At 36.3% G+C, this 25,963-nt stretch overlaps 2 protein-coding genes across 6 annotated transcripts in view; both read right to left on the minus strand.

Moving 5' to 3' along the window:
• The window catches only part of rftn1a (raftlin, lipid raft linker 1a), a 31,083-nt gene extending 28,029 nt beyond the window's left edge, over positions 1-3,054 (minus strand). Inside the window, exon 1 of one of the 2 annotated variants that reach the window (XM_079590888.1) lies at positions 2,727-3,054. The gene's annotated coding sequence lies outside the window, so the exon portion shown is untranslated. The remainder of the gene's footprint in view (positions 1-2,726) is intronic. The other variant, XM_079590887.1, reaches the window with a different exon arrangement.
• Positions 3,055-3,971: 917 nt separating this feature from the next.
• dazl (deleted in azoospermia-like) lies at positions 3,972-25,511 on the minus strand. 4 transcript variants are annotated; one of them, XM_079591678.1, is made up of 11 exons: positions 25,133-25,396; positions 24,936-25,030; positions 24,687-24,803; positions 18,434-18,525; positions 12,218-12,269; positions 12,045-12,111; positions 11,651-11,781; positions 6,540-6,620; positions 6,346-6,396; positions 5,281-5,351; positions 3,972-5,197 (listed from the first exon to the last, which is right to left on the minus strand). In XM_079591678.1, exons 2-10 carry the CDS (start codon positions 24,987-24,989, stop codon positions 5,307-5,309), a joined length of 690 nt encoding a protein of 229 aa, XP_079447804.1. In that variant the 5' UTR covers positions 24,990-25,030; positions 25,133-25,396; the 3' UTR covers positions 3,972-5,197; positions 5,281-5,306. The 4 variants fall into 4 exon arrangements, with proteins under 4 accessions (XP_079447804.1, XP_079447805.1, XP_079447807.1 ...); XM_079591679.1 differs by having other exon boundaries at positions 3,972-5,192; positions 25,133-25,194; XM_079591681.1 differs by lacking the exon at positions 24,936-25,030 and having other exon boundaries at positions 3,972-5,192; positions 25,392-25,511.
• Positions 25,512-25,963: the final 452 nt, after the last annotated feature.

The raw sequence follows: 25,963 nt of genomic DNA on the forward strand, positions 1-25,963 counted from the left end.
GGGCACCATGCAAGATCTCACCTCGTGGGGCATCAATGATCATGAGGAAGGTGAGGGATCAGCCCAGAACTACACGGCAGGACCTGGTCAATGACCTGAAGAGAGCTGGGACAACAGTCTCAAAGCAAACCATTAGTTTTAATAAAAATGAAAAATAAAAACGCAAGGTCCTCCTGCTCAAGCCAGCGCATGTCCAGGCCCGTCTGAAGTTTGCCCATGACCATCTGGATGATCCAGAGGAGGAATGGGAGATGGTCATGTGGTCTGATGAGTAAACTCCACTCGCCGTGTTTGGAGGAAGAAAAAGGATGAGTACAACCCCAAGAACACCATCCCAACCGTGAAGCATGAAGGTGGAAACATCATTCTTTGGGGATGCTTTTCTGCAAAGGGGACAGGACGACGGCACCGTATTGAGGGGAGGATGGATGGGGCCATGTATCGCGAGATCTTGGCCAACAACCTCCTTCCCTCAGTAAGAGCATTGAAAAAGGGTCGTGGCTGGGTCTTCCAGCATGACAACGACCCGAAACACAGAGCCAGGGCAACTAAGGAGTGGCTCCGTAAGAAGCATCTCAAGGTCCTGGAGTGGCCTAGCCAATCTCCAGACCTGAACCCAATAGAAAATCTGAGAGCTGAAAGTCCGTATTGCCCAGCGACAGCCCCGAAACCTGAAGGATCTGGAGAAGGTCTGTATGGAGGAGTGGGCCAAAATCCCTGGTCAAGAACTACAGGAAACGTATGATCTCTGTAATTGCAAAAAAAGGTTTCTGTACCAAATATTAAGTTCTGATTTTCTGATGTATCAAATACTTATGTCATGCAATAAAATGCAAATGAATTACTTAAAAATCAAAATTTTAAGTCTGGATTTTTGTTTTAGATTACGTCACTAACAGTTGAAGAGTACCTATGATAAAGATTACAGACTTCTACATGCTTTGTAAGTGAAAAAACCTGCAAAATCGGCAGTGTATCAAATGCTTGTTCTCCCCACTGTATATATATATATTTTTTTTTCATAAATACAATATATATATATATATCATTTTATTTTATTACATTAGAGGCATTTTCACTAATGGTCTCAGACTCACTGTAGCAAAGTACCACATATTACCATTTTGATACGTCACTGTACCATAAACATTTTTTTAAGAAACTGACTAAATTTATAATTTAAAAATGTTTAAATCTGAAACGGTTTCTGTGAATGGTTGCTTGTGACAGTAAAAGCTGGGGTCTTTGTAGAGACATGCGATCATCAGGGAGTAATGTATGTATGTGCATGTGAGAAAGTTTGTGTGCGAGATCTGTTTGTAGGACTTTGTAGGTTGCTATCGCAGGAGCAGGCAGGCATGGCTGAATATGAAAGTTGATGATAGCACATTCCCCTCACATTTCACAGGTTCGTAATCATCTCTTCATTCCTCTCGCTTCCTATCTCTCACCCTTGCTATATTTCTCTCTCTCTCTCTCTCTCTCTCTCTCTCTCTCTCTCTCTCTCTCTCTCTCTCTCTCTCTCAGAGTTTGACTGCTTAGGCTGTCACTCATATCAGCCTCGAAGCCCCACTGTGAGTGTGTATGTGTGTGAGAAATACTAACCGAAGGTCATCTTCTTCTGGCAGTCATCTCACTTGATACCATCATGTGTGAATGAACAATATGTGCCTGTTCTGAGCAGTTTTTTTTCCACTTATACTTGAGGTTGAATCTGAATTCTCACATATTCATGCTTACATATTCTTAGTACACACAATACAAAAATATATATTTTAGTATAACGCACAAATTAATGTGCATTTCATATTTTGCATTGAGAAATATTAACTTTGGTGAAGCACTATTTCATAAATTCCTGCTGTGTGTAGCACCTGCGGCTCTGCATATTCTAACATTAGGAAAGATCCAGAAGTTTAGATAATTTCAGTCTGAGTTTGAGTTGAGTGGCACATTTTAGTGCAGATTGTATTGTGAACTTAATGTACTCTTTCTAAAAGGCTATTAAAGTATAGGGGCAGATGAAAACTACTGTATATTGCAGCACCAATTTTCTTTTCACATGCAAAGACAGCATTTGAATTAAAGTCTTAAAGACAAAGGAGAGAAAAAGTCCACAACAATTTAAAAAAAAAATTCTTCAGTGGTCTATTTACAATAAAAATGTTAGTCATAGTCACACAGAAAACGGTCTATTTAATTGTAACGATTATGGGAAAATTGTCACAATAAACTAAATTGACTATTATATGAGCAAAAAATGTGACGCGTTAAAAAATGTGGCCACATTAAAAATGAAAATAAAATGTACAATATGCCCTTTTCAAAACTGCTTTAGGTTTTGTGACAAAAAGCCAAACACTACATAATGTTATATAGTAGTTATGTAGAATTATACAAAACCATTCATGCAAGTGGAAATGTTTTTTTTTTTTTTTAAATATATAGTATGACTTGAAGGGAAGTGTGAAAGTCTATTTTTGCTGTTCTCTTGCACATGCAATGCACACAGTATTCAAAATAGAAGTGAGCTTGAACTTTAAAGTGACTCACATACAAGCTCAAATAAAAGCATTGAAGTTTGCATTTATTACAAGTATAGCGAGAGCATGGGAAGAAAGAGAAGAAACCAGTGACTTACGCGTAGAATCAGAAAGTTAACAATGTTGTATGAGGGTTCAGTGAGAGAAAGAAACTACACACAATCATTAAGAGAGTGAACATACCTGCTGCTGTTCTTTGATAGTCTCTCTCGATTTGTGTCGTCTCTGCCGTTTCTTTCCCCCTTAATTAGGCTATCTTTCTCTTCTCTCCCGTTTCTTTTAGCTTTCTGTCGTTTTCTCAACTCTCATGCCGTCGCGTGTGTGTGTGAGAACTGGAAGCAGGTGAGCTGATGATGAGCTCAGTTCATTTCTGCCGTGGCGACTCCTTCACTCAATACAGTGTGCTCACTAACGTCTCCTCCTCCTCCCCTCCCTGAGAATGAAAGGGAAATGATGCCCTCCACTGTTTCCAAATAGCTCTCCTTTTGTCTCTCGTTTCACCTTCACCATCGTACAGTCAAACGGGGGAAAACAGTATCAACTAGAACCCAGAACTATTTGACTAATTCACACCAAAAGAGAAAATGTTGATTCCAAAGTTCACTGTTATCCAAGGAGTCTCTGGATCGGCTTCCTCATTCATTAAATATAGCCCTTAAAAACAAAACAAAGGTAATATGGCTCTATAGCGCCATATTAAAAAAAAGTGGAGTTTATATAAGTTAGTTTAATATAATAGTTTATATATTATTTATATTAGTTTATATAAATTCCGTTGTATGGCATAATAAATAATCCTAATAAATCAATACGTTTCTTGAATGTATCATATATTGTAGATTCCTACAGTAGGCCTATATGCAGAATAATGTTTAAGACAATGAGCATAACATTGCTCATTATAGTTCAGACAGTTCATGACAGAATTAAACTTATTCTACAACCAGAAACGTGAGTTTATTTTAGTTGAAAAGAGTACGTCAATGATCCAGAAGCCAGGTCGAAGTATAGAGTCCCAGATGAATCTGTGGATGTTTTTAGTTATATATAGCTATATATTATTTTAAAGCGCATATATATATATCATTTTAATATACATTTAAAGCATATTCATTGACCAATTCATAATTTAAAGTCTGTCTGGCCAGACAATACAAGGGATGAGACCAAAACAGTAGAACACCTTCCACAGAATCAAACATCAATATTATCTAAACATTTCACCTTAAAAGGCATTATAAAATTATGATTCAGTAACAATAATAACCCTACCCCCCCAAAAAAACAAAAACAACTAATGGAGCTCACAAACTACATAGTTACGAAATCCTTTTCTTTCTTTTTTTTTGCATTATTTTACAAATCTGGTGCCCTATTGCAGTAAAAAAACAAAACAAAAAAACAACTTTAATAAACGTGAGGCAAAAATAAGTTAATTCAATTATATATTTTTTATTAATAACAAAAACAGCAAAACCATACAATGCCAACATCAAAATCCAAAACGTATATACATGGCAAACCCAGAGTACAATGATTAGAAGCAGCTCTCAGACTATATCACAATAGAAACCACAACTCCCATGAGGCCATGGGACCTGAGGAAATAAAACTGTGAAATGTCAATACAAGTCAGTCAGAGTTCGCTTTAAAAAAATGTGATGAATCTGCTACAGCTATTAAATCAGCCCCCCATAAAAAAAACAAGTGGTGTAACAATAGGTATAAAATGACAGTGCTTTGTGTTCAAAAATACCAATAACTTTTTGCAAACTTTTAAAAAAACAAAACTCAATTAACAAAGGGAACTGGTGCGAAAAAGTGCTGGAAAAATAGAAAAAGGCAGCCTGACTGTTCACACAGTGATATCAATATTCCGTCATCGCTTTAATTTAAAACAAGTCAACCGTCCCGTGACCTGCTGTGACTTACAGGGCTGAGTATAAAATTTTATTGTAATTTCTGAATTAATGCAATGATTTTATTTACACCTTTTAACTGCACTAAGAAGAAAGAAAACCAGCATCAAGGAAACAAAATTAATGGAAGTACAGTGATAACTACTGATGAACGAAAGTAGATTCGTAGAGTAAAAAAGGGGAAGGGGAGCCACTGTACCCTGGTGCTCAACAACCAAATCGAGGAAATCTGAACATGTGCCCTGAATGTGAAAACCCCAAAACAAAACAATTTTAACAGTGAACACTCGCCAGGTTGAATCCGTAAACAAATGAACGATGGTTTAAAATAACACAGAACATGTCAGAACAGTTACCTAAATGCATACGGTGCATCACCAACAGTGAGTCAAACTTTAAAATAAGCAAACATAAATAAAATATAAATATGTATTTGTGAGCTTAAAAGTGTCTTTAAAGTTAGTTGGCAATGAAGAAAAAAGAAAAACACAGACAATACAAATAAATGGGTGGAATAGGCTAAAGCGAACAAAGCTTGTCAAATGTTTCAGTGAGTGGATGTGAGGCCTTATATTACAGTATGATCATACGATCATATCAGTGTTGTCCCCTCAAAATACACCTCCACATCACACCCAGGATGACCCTATCTGCAACTGTTTGAAAAGACAGACAATGAAGTGCACTGCTTGATCTCCATTAAGTTGTTCTCCTCTGCTTCTATGGGAGTCTACCCTAAGAAAAAGAAACAGTGACTTGTTAAAAGTGACTCAAGGAAACCTAAGACTACCTTCCATCTGAGGTGCAGAAAAACTTACCAAAAAAAAAAGGAGTGAAGGCTTAGCTACAGAAGGGTTAGCAAAGTCTGGACTCCACAATCCACATAGTTCTGAAAGACAAAGTCACACATTGTATGAGCCTTTTAATGTTGGCCCACTTGACTTCCCTGCAGGTGTTTTTATACCCAGTCAGCACTGCCATCTAAAGGCTAACCACAGCACAACAATCAAATATAATCTTCATTAACTATTGGCCAGTGCACTGTATGGTATTAATGTATTAAAGCTTAAAACTTTCAAAACGCATTGCATGCATATATAGAAGTATTTTCTTATCACAACATTGCACTGCTTATCCTTCATCTACATTTATAAGTTATCTTACGCTTCAATTAATGAAAAGCAAGGTTAAAAGTAAGACAAGTTAGGAATTTACACAGATATTGTAGATTCACTAGACTTTCTCTCAAACGTGACCCAATCTTGATACCATGTTTTGATTTAAGCTTGCCAGTGCTTATTGATGCACTGCACTGACAGCTTTTCAAGTATTATTAAAACGCTAGAGGCAACAGTTTCAGACTAGTTTACACACACTCTTCTCAATTTTATTTACAGGGCAAACCAATGTGGCTAATATCTCTGTTCGTTATATGCTAAGCAATTACATTACCACATCCATTCAAATTAAGTTAATAAAATATCTGTAAAAGTTTTAGAATGGCCCCAGAAAAAGTGACATGAAGTTAATTAAGCTCCTCAATTGACCGCATAAGTGTTTTGTGCATTTTTAGAAAATGCCCCGGTTTCCATCCGGTGTTTTTTTATGTGATATCCAATAATGTGCAGCTTTAATGTGTTGAGCAGCTTTACATTTGTGTGAAAACTGCTACTTTTTTTAGGATTCTTTGATGAATAGAAAGTTTAAAAGAACAGCAATTATTTGAAATAGAAATCTCTTGTAACATTATTTTCACTTTTGATAAATTTGTTCAAAAATATTTATAGGAATGGCATTTTGAGATACAACTACAACAATCCAGTTCAACCTCTTATGCTCAATCCCTCATTTACCAACCCCCCAAAAAAGGAAGTGGAGCTGACCTGGTTGACAAGCCTCGTCCTCTGCTCTCCACACCACTGTGGCAGGGGATACTAATAAATACAAAACAAAAACAAATGGTTGACATTAAGAGTTTTTTTTTTTACCTGAAAAAGATAGCATGTGTAATTTAGTTTACACAAGATATCCAAATATGCTTATCTGAGTGATGAGCAATGTGACTGTTTGCATGTACCTGGTAGGCATACGTGGTCTGTGCGTAGTTCATGGGCACCGGTGGGACCATAAATCCCGGAGGACTGGAGTAAGAATAAGGCTATAAAGAAAGAAAGATACAGGGAAAAGTTTTTAGGAATCTTAGGAATGTGCAAAATGTTTAGGAAGCACAGTGTTTAAAGGCCCATTCACACCCAGATAAGATAACTATAAAGACAACTATAATAATAACTACATTCGTCCACTCCACTACAACGCACAATATTGTTCCATTTATAAGCAAGTGCTTCAGTTGTGTTGTCTGCCGTTTAAAATGCTTGAGCTCTTCAAAGCAGGGTTGATTTCCTCAATATTTCAAAAGTCAATATGTTTTTGCGTTTATGAGCTGGGAAAAAAAAATAGTTGTGAAAGTGATCAACAATATTGTTCCTCTGTGCCATTATCATTATAGCTGTGGTGTGAACTCTGCTATAGACCTTAGTCAGGTTAGACACCATTTTAGATGTTTGATATCACGATTTTTGATTGTGGACGATAAAAAGGTCTCCACGATTCTCTTTTGAAGAAGCATTGTATCAGTTGCAGTTCTGGCGCCTCTGTCTCAACATACTGTACAACGCGATTACCCATGCGTTAACGTGATGTGAAGTACGAGTACACGGAACACTGCAATTCACAAAAGTTCACTATTTGCAGGTGCTTTAAAGCCTTGCCGGTTTAACATTTCATTTGCGTGCTGATGCGCTGTTCTAACATACACTTCCCTGAGCACGTAGCCTACACATGCACTTAAAAGCCTGTCAAACAGCGGCTGGTTTCTGGACTGAGTTACCTTTCAAGTCTTATTGGGTTAATACTGTCAAATACACACAAACATTTGAAAGAAAATCAGGTGCGTCACATGCGTTTATATTAGATGCGTGCCGGTCTTAAAGTGACCGTTGCCTACAGTAAAAATGCTGCGGCTTGTCCTTAAAAGTATAGTTCACCCAAAATATGAAAATGTTGTTATAATGTTGTTGCAAACCTGTATTCATTTTGTTCTTGTGCTGAACACAAAAGATGATATTTTAAAGAATGTGGCTAACCAAACAGTTGCGGGTCCCCATTGACTTCCATCGTAGGAAAAAAATATACTATGGAAGTCAATGCGACCAGCAACTGGTAACCCACATTCTTCAAAATGACTTATTTTCAACAGAAGAAAAACTTATTTGAGTTTAACAACATGAGAGAGTAAATGACAATTTCATTTTAGGTGGAACTATTCCTTTAATGCAGGGGTCACCAAACTAAGGCCCGCGGGCCGACTCAGGCCCGCCACCCCCCTTTGACTGGCCCCTCAGCCCCTCATTACTTGAACCGGCCCTATGAGGCAATCCTCAAAAGTCGTCATGGCCTATTTTTTTTATTGCTTTTTTGGAAAATAATAACATGTCTGCATCTGGTATTTTGTTGATTTTATTTTAGTTAAAAATGTATATTTAGTTATAAAAGTAATTTGCCGAATTTTCGTCACCCGACATGCTCGAGATAAAGCAGTGACAGACTGTCAGTGTCCAGGACCGCAAAATGGCTAGCGTTAAACAAAAAGTTTAAAAAAAGTGCCAAGACAGCACAATTAATCAACAAGTACAAATACAGCTCACCTATACTACTGATTTTGATTACCATTATTCTGTATTATTGTTGTGCTTTAGTTTTGAGCCTACTGCTCACTTAATTTTCACCTTGACCTAAAAAATGTTTACTGAACATGCTCACCTGGATAGGCATAAGAGCTGGCTAGTTGTTCTATTACTCATGTTATTATAATTTAAATGTTTTTTTTTAATTATTAATTTATTTATTTTATTGGCCTATTTATTTTATATTTGACCTGAAGTGCTGCACAGAATTATTATTAATATCAACAGGCCAACATATAATTTATAATTTTTCACTCACCTTTGCCAGTGTCAATCACCTCAATAGGCAGATGTTTCTTATCTTGACAGCATTGATGTTATTTTTATTAGAAAATAAATAAATGGAATATCTGTGATATTTCAAATTAAAACAAAGTGTGAAGACTGAATTACTACTTTTCCAAATCACTAGTAAAGATAAACAAAAATGTGCCAGGAATCAAGTGTTGATATAGTAGTTTGGATATAGTAGTGGGGATGGCTGTGCCAGTTTAGTAATCTCTACTACACAATGAGGCCTCTGGTGGTCATTTTGGTCTGGGTCATACAATTCTATGTTATATAGCTGACCCGGCCCCGGCCACCCCATCACAGTCAGTAATGTGGCCCCCAGAGAAAAAAGTTTGGTGACCCCTGCTTTAATGTAACAAAACACAAGGAGAAAGCACTCACTGATCTCGACTGAGAACTTAAGCATTAATAAGAATGCATGCATTTATACAGTGAGGTCTGTGTTTTATTTTTATATTTCTTCATTTAATTTCTTTCTTGAATGCTAGTTAACCCTTTCACACGCAATTTTAAAATATTCTAACTGACCCCCCAGCGTGAGTTTTTCAAGCCAACCGTTATTTCAAATCTCACTTTATTATTAAATATTTACAAACATTATAAACGTATAACCTAGGCAAGTTTAGCTGCTTCGGCTCACTCCACAACAAATTCTTTAAATTTATCGGTAGGCTATTCAGAACAAAAAAAAAATCTCATTTGACCAAATCCATAAATTTCCATATTCGCAATCTAACATTTGGTGTACATTATTTATGATGCAAGCAAAGGCTTTGTACTTCACTCGTGTTCCAATATCCAAGTAAAACATCCTTGAAAATGCGCAATTCATCCAAAAAGTGTGTTTGGTGGGGCGGTGGGCACGCTGACCGGCACATATTGTACAGCGGATGTTTTATGTTTGGTTCACTGCATTTTAGTTTAGCGAACTCGCTGAAATGTTAACTTAACAGCGGTACAAACTGATATGCTGTATGTGTGCGTGCGGCGCCTGCGTGATCAGTTGGACTTAATTATTAGTTAAATAATTAAGTGGAATAAAATAACGAAAACAAATACAATGCGCTTTCTGCCGTCTCATTTTCTGTGAACTTGTTCGTGGAGTGAGGTTTATTCTGCTATTTTCACATGTAAAACATTTATTATGATTTAATTTAAATTTGGCATACTCATCTTGTCATTTAACAGATAATGATCAGTTAACCTGTTAGCCTTCAGCGCCACTTTTGAAAAATCCCCAGAAATAGCATACCCAACCTAAAAAAGATTCAATTAATTTACCCTTTGTCCTAAAAGCTCAAGTATGGTCTCATTTGAAAGCTGACACCTGGCACTTTATTGGAAATGTAGAATGAATTATTGTCATAATGAAAAAAAAATTATGAATAGCTTCAAAGTTGTGTAAGTTATTAGAAATTTATTTTTATGAAACATCTTCATGAAAATTAAATTGAAGTTGGCCCGTCAGCACTCTAGAAATGCACTCCAGCTAAAGACACATGTCTGACCATGTTATATTTAAAATTTGAAGGTGATAAGTCTAAAACTCTGTATTTTGTTAAATGTTTTTCAAGATCATCTCAAATGACTTTATTTTGAATTGACTCTAAAATGCAAACTTGTGTTTATTGTCATCTATTAGCATCTATTCAGTCTATTGTCTCTATTGTTTTGTGGTGCAAACGAGCCCCATTCAGTGTCACTCTCTCCTGCACACATTTACACCTTTCCAGCCGGCTTATGGCCATAAATATTCTTTTCCTTTGTCTCCATTATAATCGCTAACGACTGGCTAATCACGGTGTTTCACCCCCTAATTTCTTTCATAATCTTCACTTCACATTTGAAACTGTATCAAATGCCTTTCTTAAATAAAGAAATATTTCAGTAAGCATTCCGATTTAGAAAAAAAATCATAAAAAATAACAGCTAGATGGCAGGTGCAACTAGAGAGCTAGCTAGCATGTTAGCTTAGCACACCATCAATACACGACAATTTATGAGATTAAAACCCTGTTTGAGCTCCAAACTTACTTTATAGTGCAAGTCGAGTGTTTTAAATAATCTTCTATGAGCTTATTTGGCTTCAGAAAAGAAAATCAGACAGAAAATATATGATTTGATATTATTCTGCACTATTGTAAAGTCTATACCGATTAGCACTGCTACATTATACATATAATCTATTATTATAAAAATACCTGACATGGCTCGAAGAACACAGGTAAATCAAATATCATTGCAATCATGTTTATTGTCTTCAAAACATCTTTATCTGCATGTTATAGCGATCTCTGAAAGCTAACGTTAGCTGTTTATGTCAGTGACGTCCTGGAAGGTCACAGGTTATTTCTTCTTCGTGAGCTTTCATATTTGGAAAAAACTGTGCAAATGGCGCCCTCAGCCTGCTGTATGGATTGAAAACACAGTACATCAGAGTATCCAGCGCTCTTTATGTATACATCGACGCATTTGGATATAAATTCAATAAATATTATTCCTGTCTATAGAAATATGATGTAAACCTATGATAATATATCAATATTTCTCCAAATCTGCACATTTTTGAGCCAAAAGCCCTGAGGAACGTTGTTTTGTCACGCGTTCTCAAGACAACAGCACCGGAGTTTTTTTCTGAATGGAGCAGCTGACGCTCATAATTCATATTAAAGGTATCGACTCATTTTTTCATTACATAAATCCTGACACAAATTAAGACATAACTGTCACTATAAGTTTCTCAGAATACAATAGTGGTCAAATACTGAAACGTGAGACTTATATATTTTTAATGATGTATAGTTTGTCAAGGTAATAACATTAAATCTGATAGTAACTTTGAACTATTAAAAAAAAAAAAACGCTTCAGAGCGTCCTCGCTCTGGTGAAGGTTAACAGGTTTTAAAAAGCATAGATTGTTGGTCAGGAAAATAATCTAAATTGAACAAAATGCTCTCATAATAATCTCTACCAGAATTGCTACGCTGCTCGCAATTTCACGCTAACTCCAAAACTTGTGTACACAAGCTAAAATCTCCACTGCTTACGTCTATATTGATAAATGGCAAGTTTTACGATCTGTTTTTTGTTGTACGTTTGTTTCGTAAATGAGGGCCATTATGTTTATACACAGGGTGTCGTGATGTGTTACCTGCATGTATTGATTGCCTCCATTGAAGACAGGTGAGGGAGGGGCCAGGCCTGGGGGACAGCAGCTGCAATACACATATGGGGTGGGGCTGACCCACTGTGATGGACCAATTATTGGAGACGACACTGAACCTGGGATAAAAAAGATCCCAAATTATTTTAACCATGACATTTTCAGTCATTAAGATTACATTTATAATTTAAAAATTAATTAAAAAAAGATGTTCCCAATTTTTATATCCACTACCAATCCTTGAAATTGCTAAAAACAAGCAATTACAAATGACAAGCAATACAAATGTCTCCAATGACACCATTTAAAATGACTATTTGATCTAGACATTTCCATGACATTTAGCACAAGACCAAATAGAAAGCGAAGCACATGGACTCACGAGAATTTCGCTCTTTCATGATGGCAGGTCCCAGTTTGAGTTTTTTCCCTTTAAAACTGATCTGCTGCTGTAAAATAATTAAAATGTACAATATATTACTCTGCCCTCATAACACCAACACCAAGAAAGAAAATAGAGAAGAAAGTCATGAAGAAAGGTAAAAGTGACCTTACATCAACGATAGTCTGGATATCAACATCCTCACTGAAATAAACGAAACCATACCTGTGAAGGGGAGCAACAAATCAAGAGGTGATGCAGCAATGAATATAGTCTAAAAACAGTTTCCATATTACAGAAAGTAATATTCTAAAAAAAGCATAGTTTACCCACAAATAAATGTCAATCTCTTATAATTTACTGATCCACATGGTGCTCCAAAATGACTATTGTAAATGACAATTTAAACATTTGGATGGCTTAGTGTGACAAAAGACTATAGAAGGGGTTGACAATAAGGACGGCTCGATGGCAGCTTAAACAAACAGTTCGGGACAGTTAACGGAACAGTCACTTGTCCGCTCAGGCCAGGGCTGCAACATCATAAAAGTTTATTGCATGTGTTTTAAGCCAACTAATTTAAATATTCAAACAAGACACAAAAGAGAAATTAATTTGGTACTCGCATGCAGTTTGAGAAGTTTTGTGAGCGCAACACATCTGAAGCACGTGCTCAGAAAGAGCAAATATTGAATTAGGGTTGCACGGTATACCAGTACTGGGAAAATATCTGTATACATTTTATTTCTAAATGTATGATGATATGATTTAGCTCATTTCGGTACTTAGTACGCTGCTGACCGGGAGTTTACTGCTAGGGATGCAACGATTGTAGATTTTTTTTGGTACTATTATAGTCTGAGGAGTAATCCCGGTTTCACGATAATTATGCAAGTATAATACATCAAATTACAAGAACAGTCCTTAGATTTTAAAGTGTTAATTCTGCCTTTTGAAACCGAAATAACAGTAACCAAATAATATAGCACAAAATAAGACAAGTCCATCTCTCCCTTTAAAGAATGGTGATCTGACTGACATCTGCTCCGTAAACATCCATAAAGTGAATAAACTGTTATTGTTATCAACTGTCATCCACATGTTTTCATTTTAATAATATTTTTAATAATTCATATAATTTTACATGTGGCCTCAGAAAATCATGTCTATTATTTTGGTTTAAGTTTTAGTAAAAAAAGGATAGAAGGAAAACTGAGAACATCTCTAATGCAGTGTTAACAGGGCCGGCGCCACGCGGGGGCATTGCCCACTCAGATCTGATTTGTGCCCACTCAGTTGCAATTTGTCCTCCCTCCATGCAATTGATTTGAACCCATATGATCACAACGGTGCAATTAGAGCGTTTAATGTGTCACTGATAAACTTAAGCATGCTTTCACGCTTTGGCTGGCACTGAGCCACAGAAAGACACATTGAGTGCTTTTCATACATCACGACTATTCAGTGTTTTCAACCACATTGGGCCCCATTTTTCAACTATCTAATCGCATGGTCTTAAGCGCACTGCGCAAGTGCACTTAGGGCGTGTCTGAATCCACTTTTGCTAGTTTAACGACTGGAAAAATGGTCGACGTGCCCGGTGTATGATCTAAAAGGGTTGTCCCTATTCTCTTAATGAGTAATGGCTGTGTTTTGGGCTTACTGTGCAATAAACCAATCAGAATGTAATTTCCCTATTCCCTTTAAAAGCCAGTTGCGCTTGCATCATTGATGCGCTTGCATAAAATTTTCAAGCAGAAAGACTGAATGCTTCAGCTCGTGCACAAGGTTAAAGCGCTAGAAGACCATTTACGGGACAAGCCAGATTACAGCATATTATGTACACCATAGGGATGCTCCGATCAGGATTTTTGCAGCAGATACCAAGTACCGATTTCTTGTCATGGTGATCGGCCGATACCAATCCCGATGCTTAATAGAAGACAAAGATAAATGCATACAAAATGGAGAAAATGGAGCAGTCTGATGCAGCCCACAAGGTTTATTTAAAAATTGTCCAACAGTAAACTGTGGGAGGACAAAATAAACATTTAATCTTAGGGCTGGGCGATAAAACGATAACGATAATTATCGCGATATAATTTTTCTCGATAAAACGATATCAACAGTTCGATAAATGTTCGATAATGTTTTTGCGCCAAAAGCGGAACGAATCTCATTTGAACCGCGCGCCACACGGACCGTTTATCCGCTCGGCTCAAGGTCCAAACGGCAGCGCGAGCTCACTAGAGCAGCCGTGTTGGTTTACTCTGATCGGTCACGAGATACAGTGAGAAGGGCTTGAATTCAGCGAGGAACACAAATGTCTCAGTGATGATTTAATTTTAAACCAGTTTAAAGGCAGATAAACAGCGCTGACGAACAGGAGAAACACTGTGCGCAACGATACAGTCAGAAGCTTTTCCGTCTACACATTCCCATCATTTACCACGGATTTACTGTAACGTTAGCCTAGTAATATTAACTGCACCATGAAATGTGCGTGGGATATATATATATATATATATTGAATGAATTGTATAATATTATTAATGTAGACAATGTATTAAGGGACTAATGGAATATAATTACAGTTTTTAATAATGTATTTAGGCTACTGGTTTTCATAAATACCATAAAGTTACATTTTATCTGTGGTTATCATGATCTAAATGCATGATGCTGGATGACCAATGGTTAATTTAAATAAAACTAAAGAATATTACATTTTAGCAAATAAAAATAATGTTGTTACTTTTTTTTAACAGATGTTACTGTTTTTGTTAATGAACATAAATTATATATAGTTAAATCTGCATCCTAACTCAAGCTAATACTACTGAAATAAAGATATTAATTTTGTTAAGGAAAAATTACAAATGTTTGACTGTTCTACCTCAGATTTGTGAATGTTCACCTGTTTGGCAAGTGTTTGTCATGATATGTTCTGACAACAAAGAGTAGTTTAAAAACGCAACACTCTGATTTCTACAGCTTTCACTTAGGAGTAAAAATCTGTCTTTAAACTTGAAATAAATAAAGATTTGACATTTATCGATAATTATCGATATCGACTGATATAAAAAAAAATATCGTGATATTTTTTTGGGGCCATATCGCCCAGCCCTATTTAATCTCCTAAAATGTAGGGCCCTATAATTTCCGCGATCACGGAATCAGCAAATTAACGCGGAATCTAGTGTTAACGTGGAATTTCACCGAATTTTACATATTTGGAATGAAATTCTGTAGTACCGGTAACGTTACCCACTAATAGGCTCCTCTGCTTTCAGTCGCTTCCGTGTTTATCTAAGCCCAGGGCTTCAGACAGGGCTCGACATAAGCAATGGCCCGATGGCCCGGGGCCAGTAAAAGAGTATGGGCCAGTGACTGGCCATCAGCAAAATAAACCGCAATTTGTCACACACAGTGGCGCGAAGAGTGTCAATGTTACTTCAGGTTATTTAATATTCCGGCGGTGAATTATAAGCTCTGCCTCTGATTGAGCTAAAATCAGCCAATCGTCGATGTAGTTCAGTATTCGCATACTCCGTTGTTGGGGGGCGAGCGCGCCGTGTCCATGCACTTCGTGAACGTGCGAGCCTGCGAGGTGCTAGGGACAGACCGAACATCAGGACATTGTACTTATAAGCTCAACCCTCCCTGTGACGGGATGCTATCTGTATCTGAAAGTAAGCGTCTTTCAGATCCACTGAGATAAACCATGCAATCTCACGGGCGACTTTGCGCAAGGATTGGTTGTCAGCAATTTGAACGAGCATTTCATAAGCGCTTGTTCAAATTTATAGACGGAAAAGCTTCTGACTATCGCTGCGCAGTGTTTCTCCTGTTCGTCAGCGCCGCTTCATTTGCCTTTAAACTGGTTTAAATCACTGGGACATTTGTGTTCTTCGCTGAATTCAAGCGCTTCTCACTGGATCTCGTGGCCGAGAACGATCAGAGTAAACGTCTGCTCGAGTGAGCTCGCACTGCGCTGCCGTTTGGACTTTTAGCCGAGCGGATAAACGGTCCGTGTGGCACGCGCGGTTCAAATGAGTTAAGTTCCGCTTTTGGCGCATAAACATGATCGAACATTTATCGAACTCTTGATATAGTTTTATCGAGAAAAATTAAATCGCGATAATTATCGTTATCGTTTTATCGCCCAGCCCTTTCCCTAATTACCTCAATCAATTTAAGGTCATTCCCATTTTATTTGTGTAAATTTTAATCATTAACATTTAAAAGCACACTCTTTTTACGACTAAAATAACAGTAAAGGGTAAAAAAAAATCCCCAAAATTAAAAGGGGAGAAAAAAGAAAATTAAACGGATTTTATAGGGCCCTAAAAATGGAGATGTCTGATGTAACTTAAACATTGTCCAATACAAGTCAGGACCAAAAAAAACAAACTCCTAAAAGAACAAATTGGGAGTTGTATATTGGCAATATCTTTGCAAAAGGAATAACACATTTCATCACAATTTAACGAGGTAATTATAACTTAAACTGCCCCAGACAGACAGACAGACAGACAGACAGACAGACAGACAGACAGACAGAGAGAGAGAGAGAGAGAGAGAGAGCAGATAAGAATAGAAATTAAGACAGAAGAGAGGGAAGAAGGAGACAGTAGGTCATTAGTCAGTAAGTCTGATGTGTGAGCAATCAAATAACAGGTGGCCATGAAGTAAGCACAAGTGTTATTGACATAAATGAAGCTGACATTTAAGTAAAGCAGAGGGAACTCTACTATTGGAGTTGGATTAATCAAGATGTCACAATGGGGCTTTGTCCATAGTTTTTAATCAACATGTCAAAATGTAACAATTGCATAACAATTACAAGACAGGCTGGACATTTGAATGAATTGCCAACTAATGGCCTAAGCCAGTCTAGAATCGTCCAGCCAGAGGTCAGAAAACTTGCATTTTCCCATAATGTCCAGGTTTTTCCTTGGTCAAATTTGGTCTTTGGTGGTGGCCGACAGACACTGTCATCCTTTCTTGTCCTCTTTTTAATTTTTTAAGCTGTGATTTTACCACTTGATTTCATATCTTGATTTCATATCTGTAAGATAAAATCCTTGATAGATCCAATAATTGTTTTGGTATATAATCATATCAATATCAAAAAGTAGAATAAAAAAGTATTTTAACTAATAGTCTAATTTTCTACCATACACTGTACAATTGAATAAAATTAGATGCTAGATAACTTGCTTTGCACTTTTTTTTCTGGTTTCACCTCACTCCAGTCTAAACTAAATAATTTTTTTGGTAATGTTTCTACACATTATAATATAAATAACCTTAAAATACTACGTAGTTTACATACATGAATTGTTTTTGTTCATGTTACTTCACAGTGCATTAACTATGTTAACAAATACAACTTTTGATTTCAATAATGTAGGCTACTAGTAGGCCTAAATGATGAAATTAACATTAAGAAATATTAATTAATGCTGTAGTTAACTAGAGTTTAATAAATGGAACTATATTGTAAAGTGTTACTGATTTGTTATACACAGATTCAGATGTCCCGTGAGGACAGATCAGTTGTTTTAACCATTCATTAAAGTGAATCGGTTCAAAGGGTTAAAGTAGATGTAACTCGCGGGCAGCCAATGAGCATTATGCTAATTTGTTATGTTGTTACGTATGCAAGTTACGGAAGACTGGCATTACTGACGACTCATTTCGGAAGTTCAGAATAGATTATCTTTTTTGAGACAATAACCATTTATTGTGCACTTTGATTTTTAAAACTTTGCAGACCTTTTACATTCACAAACATCTATATTATACACTGCATGAAAGGTAATATCTGAAAAAGCATAACAGGGACACTTTAAACAAAGATTGATCTGCCGTACAGTGTAACACCAGGTCGTTGGCATCCTCTGCAGGAATTTGTCATAATACATAATGTACATAAGACGATCGTGTATATTATGTATTTTAACAGTGTTGTACTATAAAACCATATTATAACTTGCTTTTGATACTTTATTTGAACTAAATATTATTTCCTCGTTATTATACATGTATTCTAAGTCATTTTAAAGGTTTAGGTCGTTGCTTAGGCCTTTTTATTACCACAGAAAATATCCAATTACTTGATTAATCATCTAAATAATTGACTGATTACCAAAATAATTGTAGATGACAATCCTAGACTTATGCTTTACAATATTTTCTGAACTACCTTATTTTGTGCTAGGTAGAAAACAACCCTGCTGACAAAAACCCAAGATAAACTATACTAAACTGTCTGGTTTCCCTGCCCAGTCAGTTGGTTTATCTGGCTGGTTTTAGAGGGATTTGGACCACTTTAGGTTTTAGATATTTTTTTTCCAGCACGGAAAACTACAAGTGTCACTCACCCTTTGCATATTCCTCCTCGATAAGTGATGATTTTCACTTCTTTCACACACCCATACTTGGCAAAGAACTCCCTGATCTCATTCTCGTCCACCTGATGGAAAAGTAGTGACACACAAATCAAGTACTTGAGTAAAGAAGAAAAAATTTAAAGTAACCCTAAAAATATTACTCTGGTAAAATAAATACTAATTTTAAATTTTACTTAAGTTATTAATGTACTCAAGTATTAAAAGTACTGATCAATGAACCATGTTTATTATTTAGCCAGAACTAGTCAGACTAGAATAATAGTACCATATATTAAATAAAATACCATAGTATTTAAAAAAAAAATTAGGAAAAAACTAATTTGTGTAAGTGTGGCTTTCAAACACTAGTTTTATATCATCTGTAACAAAAGCTGGGAAGATGCATGAATTAACTGGTGATTTTTGGCAAAAAAACAAAAAAAAACGCCCATCCCGTACAGACATCACACAAATACCCACATTTCAGCGGGCTTAATTAGCTGGCCCTTATACAGCAGATTTAACTCAAATATATACGTGGCTGCAGTGGCGCCCGCAGCTGTATGCACTGTGCGTACCATAAGCCCTCCGACTGACCTGAGAAATGTTTCCCAAAACAAATATTTCAGCAATTATGCATGACCCGCATCTCTGTCGTCTGAACCAATAATTTGTGAATTAATCATTCTTTTCAGTGACAGTCGATTCTTTCTTTTCGGTGAATTGGCCAAACACGTTTGCATAACGTTCTGAAACAATTCGGCCGCTCTGTGACTATCACCTGAAGTGGATTCTCGGTCAGTAAAACAAACCATGTATTCGAGAGAACAAATAGCGTTGTTTGAACTACACAGCATAGTACAGTGGATAACAGAAAACAAGCTCAAAGGAGTTACGTTTACTCCCAGTCCCGGGACACCATTTTAAACAGCGCTGCAACATCCAGTGAGAAGCATTTCAAATTGAACACACACACCTCTCTATTACAAACAAATCACTCTGATTAAACATTCCCTCAACATTCCCAACAAGACTGACAAAGGAAAACAGGAGAAACATTGTGCCAAGAAAAAAGTTAGAAGATTTTTAAATGCCGAAATCACCACCCTTACAAACATTTACCATGAAAATACTGTAATAACACTGACTGTATTTCCAATGGTATGGGCAGAAATGTGAGATATTTATATCGAATACAATGTTATTAAGATTTATACTACAGGGCCGTTGAATGCTTGAATCTGATTGGTTGACGAACGTTCTGAGGTGTGCAATTATTTTCAGGGAACCGCATGGCTAAAGTAGTTCCAGGCAGGTCTTAACCGCATTACAGTTCCATATCACTGCGCCTACTCAACTGTAATAACGGAAAATAGGATACAATTCATAACAAGAAAAACCATGCAGCCCCATGCGCTTGATCTGCAATTTTCAATGTCTAACTTCACAATCAATGGAAACATGCAGTTTAATTTGAATAAATAAAGTATAGTCCTATATATAATCAATAGAAAATTAAACTGAATATTTAAATAAATTGATAGTCCTGCTGCACGGGTTTTCGTAATTATTGCAAATAATATAACAAATAAATAATTATTGATATGCCTATACTTGTTAAAAGGGCTTTGTGTTTAATTTATTAGGCTAGTCTACTGTCACTAATAGAAAAAAAAAGAATGAACGAATTAATTAAAACGAACTGAATAAATAAATAAATAATATTGACGCACATGATTCTCTCCCTCTCTCTCTCATAACTGCATTAATAACTGCATAAAGCCGGGGACACAATTACTATAAGGCCGGTTATGAATGTAATTTGATATGACTGATCATGCACGCGTTTTCAGCGCGTTCAGTCTGTGTTCACATCGATGTTTAAAATATGCTAGTGCATTCACAGTCAGAGAATATTTCTAGTCGTTAAGTGTGTCCCCAGCATTAAGTCTGTTATCAGCGGCTCAAACCTCCGTTACTAACTCTAAAATGACGTTTTGGAATTAGCAACGGAGCATACAAACATCTTGAAATTCGTCAATTATTCCTTACTTATTAGGTGGGTAGGGGAATATAATTAATTTTTAACACCCAGCTATAATTAGTTATTTTTACCCATGTATAATTGTAGCATTCTACACAGTAAAAAGTGGTAGGTGTTCCTGTAAGGAACTATGGTTACCTGAAGCCTTAAAATTAGCTAATCTAATGGTCAATTTAAATCAAACAATTATATTTTTGACTTGAGTCAAACCAGTTAATTTACGTTACCACATAAGCACATTAATGCAGACCTGCAAACTCACAAGTGGTGAAAAGGGTGACATGTTTATGAAGTAATTTGTTGTAGGAGGGTCTGGGGCATCGTCCCCCATGAGACAATTTTTATGATTTCAACATGTAAATGAAGCATTCTGGTACATTCTGACAATAAACATTTAGCTTCAAGAAAAAAATTAAAACTTGATTCAATATTGATTAAATTGGGGTCTATCAGGTACAGTACAACATTTCTTCAAAGAAAAAAAAAAAATCTCTCTCAACGAATGCTGAAAACCATAAGGAACCCCAGTTGGTACATCATTCTAATATTGAAGGTTAAAAATGATTACACACCCTGACGAAGGCATGTAGCCGCAACGCGTAGGTGGATCTGTCACCATTTTTAATGTTTAGAGCCATTCATCAATAAAGGCTTTTTAACTTTTTTTTCACATATTTCGAGTGCCTTGGAGTTCCTAATTTAACTAACTAGTTAAAAATGATTTATTTGTAGGCTATATGGCAAACGCTCTGTGCGTTTGCCATAGAGCTACACAAACAACATAGCAAATGAACAAGATCGCGGCTGCACAAGCACACCCGCCAAAAACATTTACAAACTGAATCTGCAGGGCTGACAACTCTCACGAATTCACCGTGAGACACGCAAAGAAAATCGCGAAGCAAAGAGGACACTGACAGAGAAGGTTACGGTAACGTTACTATTGATATAAAACAAATTCTCAGCTTTCAGATTCTGTCAATTTAATTACAAAATTCAAACAAACATCGTTTTGATCACACGGAACGCAAATGTAGGAAACCTCGTGAATTACGGCCGCAAGCGTGAGCGGTGCGTGAACAGGGCGGGTTTTTTTTGGCGTGCATGTTAATCAATGAGTGCGTTCACACCGGGAGCAGCGCACCAGTGTCAAGCAGGAGCGTCGTGTGAGCAGCAGTGAAGCGGGGGATTCGGCACAGAGTCTATTTTTGCTGCGCTGCTCACGCTCAATTAAAGTGAAAGCACATTTTTGATGGACAAATTAAATATGATTTCACACAAAAAGTGCCAACATTTGCATGTCTAGTGTGTTTTAACAAGAACTGGAGTAGGCTGTAAGAAAAAATTATATTTATAGAAAATTTACCCATTTAAAGTTGTTTTTATTATTCAGTTTGGGTAAAAATATATGGTGTTTTATAAAATAAAATATAGAATAAATTTGTGTGTGCTGTAAAGTGGTAAAACATTTTTTTACATCAGTATCAGCAGGTCAAACTCAATGAAAAATCGGACTAGAAAACGGTAATCGGTGCATCTCTACTTTTTAAACGACCAAACACACTCACTTACACGTGAGTAACATTATTTGAGAATCTGAATATCTGATAGTTGGATGACATGGGTAAGCAAGTTTGTGAATATTTTGAATAAAAAAAATAAAAGCGAAATAAAAGCGACACATCTGTCATGTAAGGGATAATGTATAGCGAGGCGGTTGTTATAGCGAACAACTCCCGACAGGCTGATTATGAGGCCGACGCGAAGCGGAGGGGTCTTGAATCAGCCTGAAGGGAGTTGTATTCGCTATAACAACCAACTTGCTATACATTATCCTGCGTATTACATGGCTACCTACAAAATAAATCAATCATTTGACAAAATATTTATTTAAAAAGGAATTTATTGATTTAAAAACGATTTATATGGCTTCCGCTAAAGAAAATAGTCCGTTCCGTCTCTACGATTAGAATCCTGCATCCATGGCAACGCTCTGTTTTTCATGGCAACGGTCTGTTATACTTAGCAGCGGTCTGTTATCAAGAAATAACAGACCGCATTCTACATTAGAATTCAACCAAGCCATGTAATAAACAGTGTTATTGTGGCTGCGGTGTATCGTGTGACCGCCATGGAAACATTAAAGGGAACCTTCTAAAATAACAGTCACCTTGAAAAAAAACTCACTCTGGGAGCTCAGAATATTTTAAACTTACACGTGAAAGGGTTAAAGAAAAGATAGAAAATAAATATTTACGTGTGCTGTACAGTGGTTAGAAAAAATGAAATCAGAATCGGCATCAGGTCAAACTCAATGAAAAAAATTATCGGAATCGGTGCATCTCTAGATTTTGAAGCAATATTCTCATCAGCTTTTACATATTTGTGTACATATAAACTAAACTACTACAAAGCTCAGTTTATGAGGATGTCACGGGATGAATGAACAGCTTCGGGAGGTGAGGTGAACTAACAGACAATTTTTTTCTTATTCTAAATGCGATCAACATTTGATGTGTTTGGGGAATTTGGTTAACATGTAACATTTTAAATACATTCTGCTGAAATGACTCGAAAAAAGATTAGTTCATTTTGATGAACGAGATTCAGAGATCCGAGTCAGTAAAATGATCCGAACATCCAACTACTAGTTGGTTCGCTTTTAATTTGTCCCACAGCGTTTTTTTCTACTCTACCACAGTAAAAAAGTGAATATAATAGGCCTGATACCTTTTTGCTAGCACATCAAATTCCATTTAACACAGTTTGTGCTTATTATGGTAAGGTGTGTCAAGTTTATTTGTATAGCGCATTTCACACATGTTTGGGATTTTAGTTTCGCTTTCTTTGGCAGCTCAAAATCAAATATAGCCTAAATGTCTTGACACTGGTGAAGATAAAATTCACTCTTCAGACATTTTACAACAAGTGTCAGTTGCCAGAAAGAATACTCTCCAGTTGCAGGGAACACTTTAGTAGGCTAAGAAGAAACAAATATTAAGTATAACAAGGTTGGGTTCCTTCAACTGTCCATCCTATTAAAAATGGCTAGGCTATAAGACAATTGTAACAAAAAAACACACACAATTATTCAAATCCCAAAACTGAAAATATAATACCAACCCACCGAACAAATATTAGGGTCCAGCCCTAGTAATTATATTAGTTATACTTCATTTATCCAGTGAAGACTAATTTTACATTTGATTATTCAATTTCTGTACCCGAACACTGGTAGAATTACCTGAAAAACAAAGCAGTGGTTTTTTAAATTGTATCTTTATCTATTGCATCTATGCTTATAATTTGTTTATTATTTTCTATGCAGATCCACTCCCTTACAAAATCACCCCAATTATTCTAGAATGATTAATTATTTTCAAAGAGCTATTCAAATCATCTGGATAAATTGATATAGGCTATATATAACAGAAAAACTAAAATTGCAATGTTATTTTTATCCCTACATCCCTACTGTTTTTACTGCAAAGATATCCAATTATGATAATCATTTAAATTCAATAACTAAATTTTAACACGTTATTGTATTGTTGTTTTATAGGATACATATGAACTTAAGTAACCAGCTAACGTTACTTGAGCAGATTTTTTATTGGATACTTTTTACTCAAGTAACTACAAAGATTATTACTTTTAGTAAATATTGATATGTGTAACTTAACGTTACTTGTACTTTTACTCGAGTACAGTTTTTGGATACTCTAGCTAGCCACCTCTGCTGTGTAACGTTACTAGGCAGTGAGTTAGTTTGGCGTTCCGAACATAGATTCGGTTTTCAGAAATGAATGAGCTCGTTCATGAATCGGACACCGCTCTTGCTTCAGAGGGGGTGGCGATTTCTTCAGCTCGAAACAAGAAACGTTTTATAAAATGTAGTGGAGTAAAAAGCACGACATTATGCTTTGGAATGTAACGTTAGTGAAGACAAAGTTTACCAAAATAAAAGTACTCTGCTAAAATAGTAAGGTTACAGATACTTGAAAACAAAAAATGTCCTTAAGTTAAGTAACGAAGTCCACCAGAACCACCACTGTGAAAAGGGTATCAGTTTGGGGAATAACGTTAGATAGAAACTAACGTTATCGAATTGTAGATAGAATTTAGAACCGCAATGAACCAGTTTGAACATATTAGGCCACAAAAAGAACCGCGGTTTCAGTTTATCATCAACGCCATTACCTTCATGTCAATCCCGCCGACGAACAGTGTGTTGGGCGTCATCTTGCCCTCAGGTAAAATATAGCCGTTAGACAGCTTCAGAGAGGACGGAAAGCCCTGACGGTGCTTCTGGATATCCTGTGGATTTTACAACATTTTCAGCACTCCATCAACACACATTATTAACAGTAGAATGAACAGGTAAAACGTACAAATTGAGCGCTCAAAAACAACAATGAACAACGTTTTTGAGATTCAAAATACCATTACCTGTGAATACAGCCCACATATAAGGCACAGGGGTAACTTAACGCCCTGATACATCTTAGATCTGAAGTAAGGCCTCACGTTTCGTTACCGACTCCCTAAAAATGAACCCTAAAGTCAACCGCAATGCTAACTTAGATGAAGAAGTTTCAAAGTGCTCGACCACACGCGGACGAAACCGCGTTGATCTCGTAACTTACACGATGTTTTCATGTTTCTTCATTAAGCAATCTTGGCATTTAGGTTAAAATTAGCTAATTAGCTGAACATTTGTGCTCTCCTGGCAGATGCACATAATTTAATGGACGACGATCTGAATTGATTTCATTTGATGGCTAATGTAACGTTACCGCGCGATATATTTTACAGCAATACAACTCGATATTAAACCCATAGAACTTTATAGATGGTGGCTGAAAGATGAAACGATCAATAACTATTACTATTTTTGTTACTTACCATATGTAAAACCATTAAAATGACAAAATAAGTTAATGAAGTGAGTGGCTCGTACGGTCTGTGCTTCTGGCTGGAGTCGCATTAGAGCGCCACACCCATTCTCAGTCCTAATTGGAAAATGCAACATACCAAATAAGGCGAATTTTAAAGTCAATACGAAATAACAAACATTGATTTAACAAAAAAAAAAAAAAAACATTAATCGGTCAAATCTCAATCATTACATAATTATTTGTAAAATAATGTGGCAGATTGAAGTCTAAAATGTAATCCATTTTTGTACAGTGTAAAAGTTTGGGAATGTACACGAGGTAGGCTACTAATAACTTTAAAGGCTATCAAAACTTTGTTTAGCATCTCAATTGCAAAATAAATCTGCCTTTTTAAATGAGAAAATGTAATAAAATTGTCTCAATTTGACGGAAAATTTGGAGCAATTCTAGTTAATCCATTATTATTGAGGAGGAAATATTGTTATAGCGATAGCTAACCGATAGATGTCGCTATAAAAATTATGAGCTGCCTGTCTGGACTGAATTTGAGGTCATATGCCTCTTTAGACAAGGCCTAAA

The sequence above is a fragment of the Phoxinus phoxinus genome (genome assembly GCF_949152265.1).
Source record: "Phoxinus phoxinus genome assembly, chromosome: 19".
Taxonomy (NCBI): domain Eukaryota; kingdom Metazoa; phylum Chordata; class Actinopteri; order Cypriniformes; family Leuciscidae; genus Phoxinus; species Phoxinus phoxinus.

Bases quoted from the DNA above. Each gene is read 5' to 3' on its own strand.
- dazl (XM_079591678.1), bottom strand. From the start codon at position 24,989: ATGTATCAGGGCGTTAAGTTACCCCTGTGCCTTATATGTGGGCTGTAT. The intron at 24,804-24,935 runs GTAATGGTATTT...TAAAATCCACAG, and splicing joins TATGTGGGCTGTATTCACAG to GATATCCAGAAGCACCGTCA. The intron at 18,526-24,686 runs GTAATGGCGTTG...CTTTTCCATCAG, and splicing joins TCGGCGGGATTGACATGAAG to GTGGACGAGAATGAGATCAG.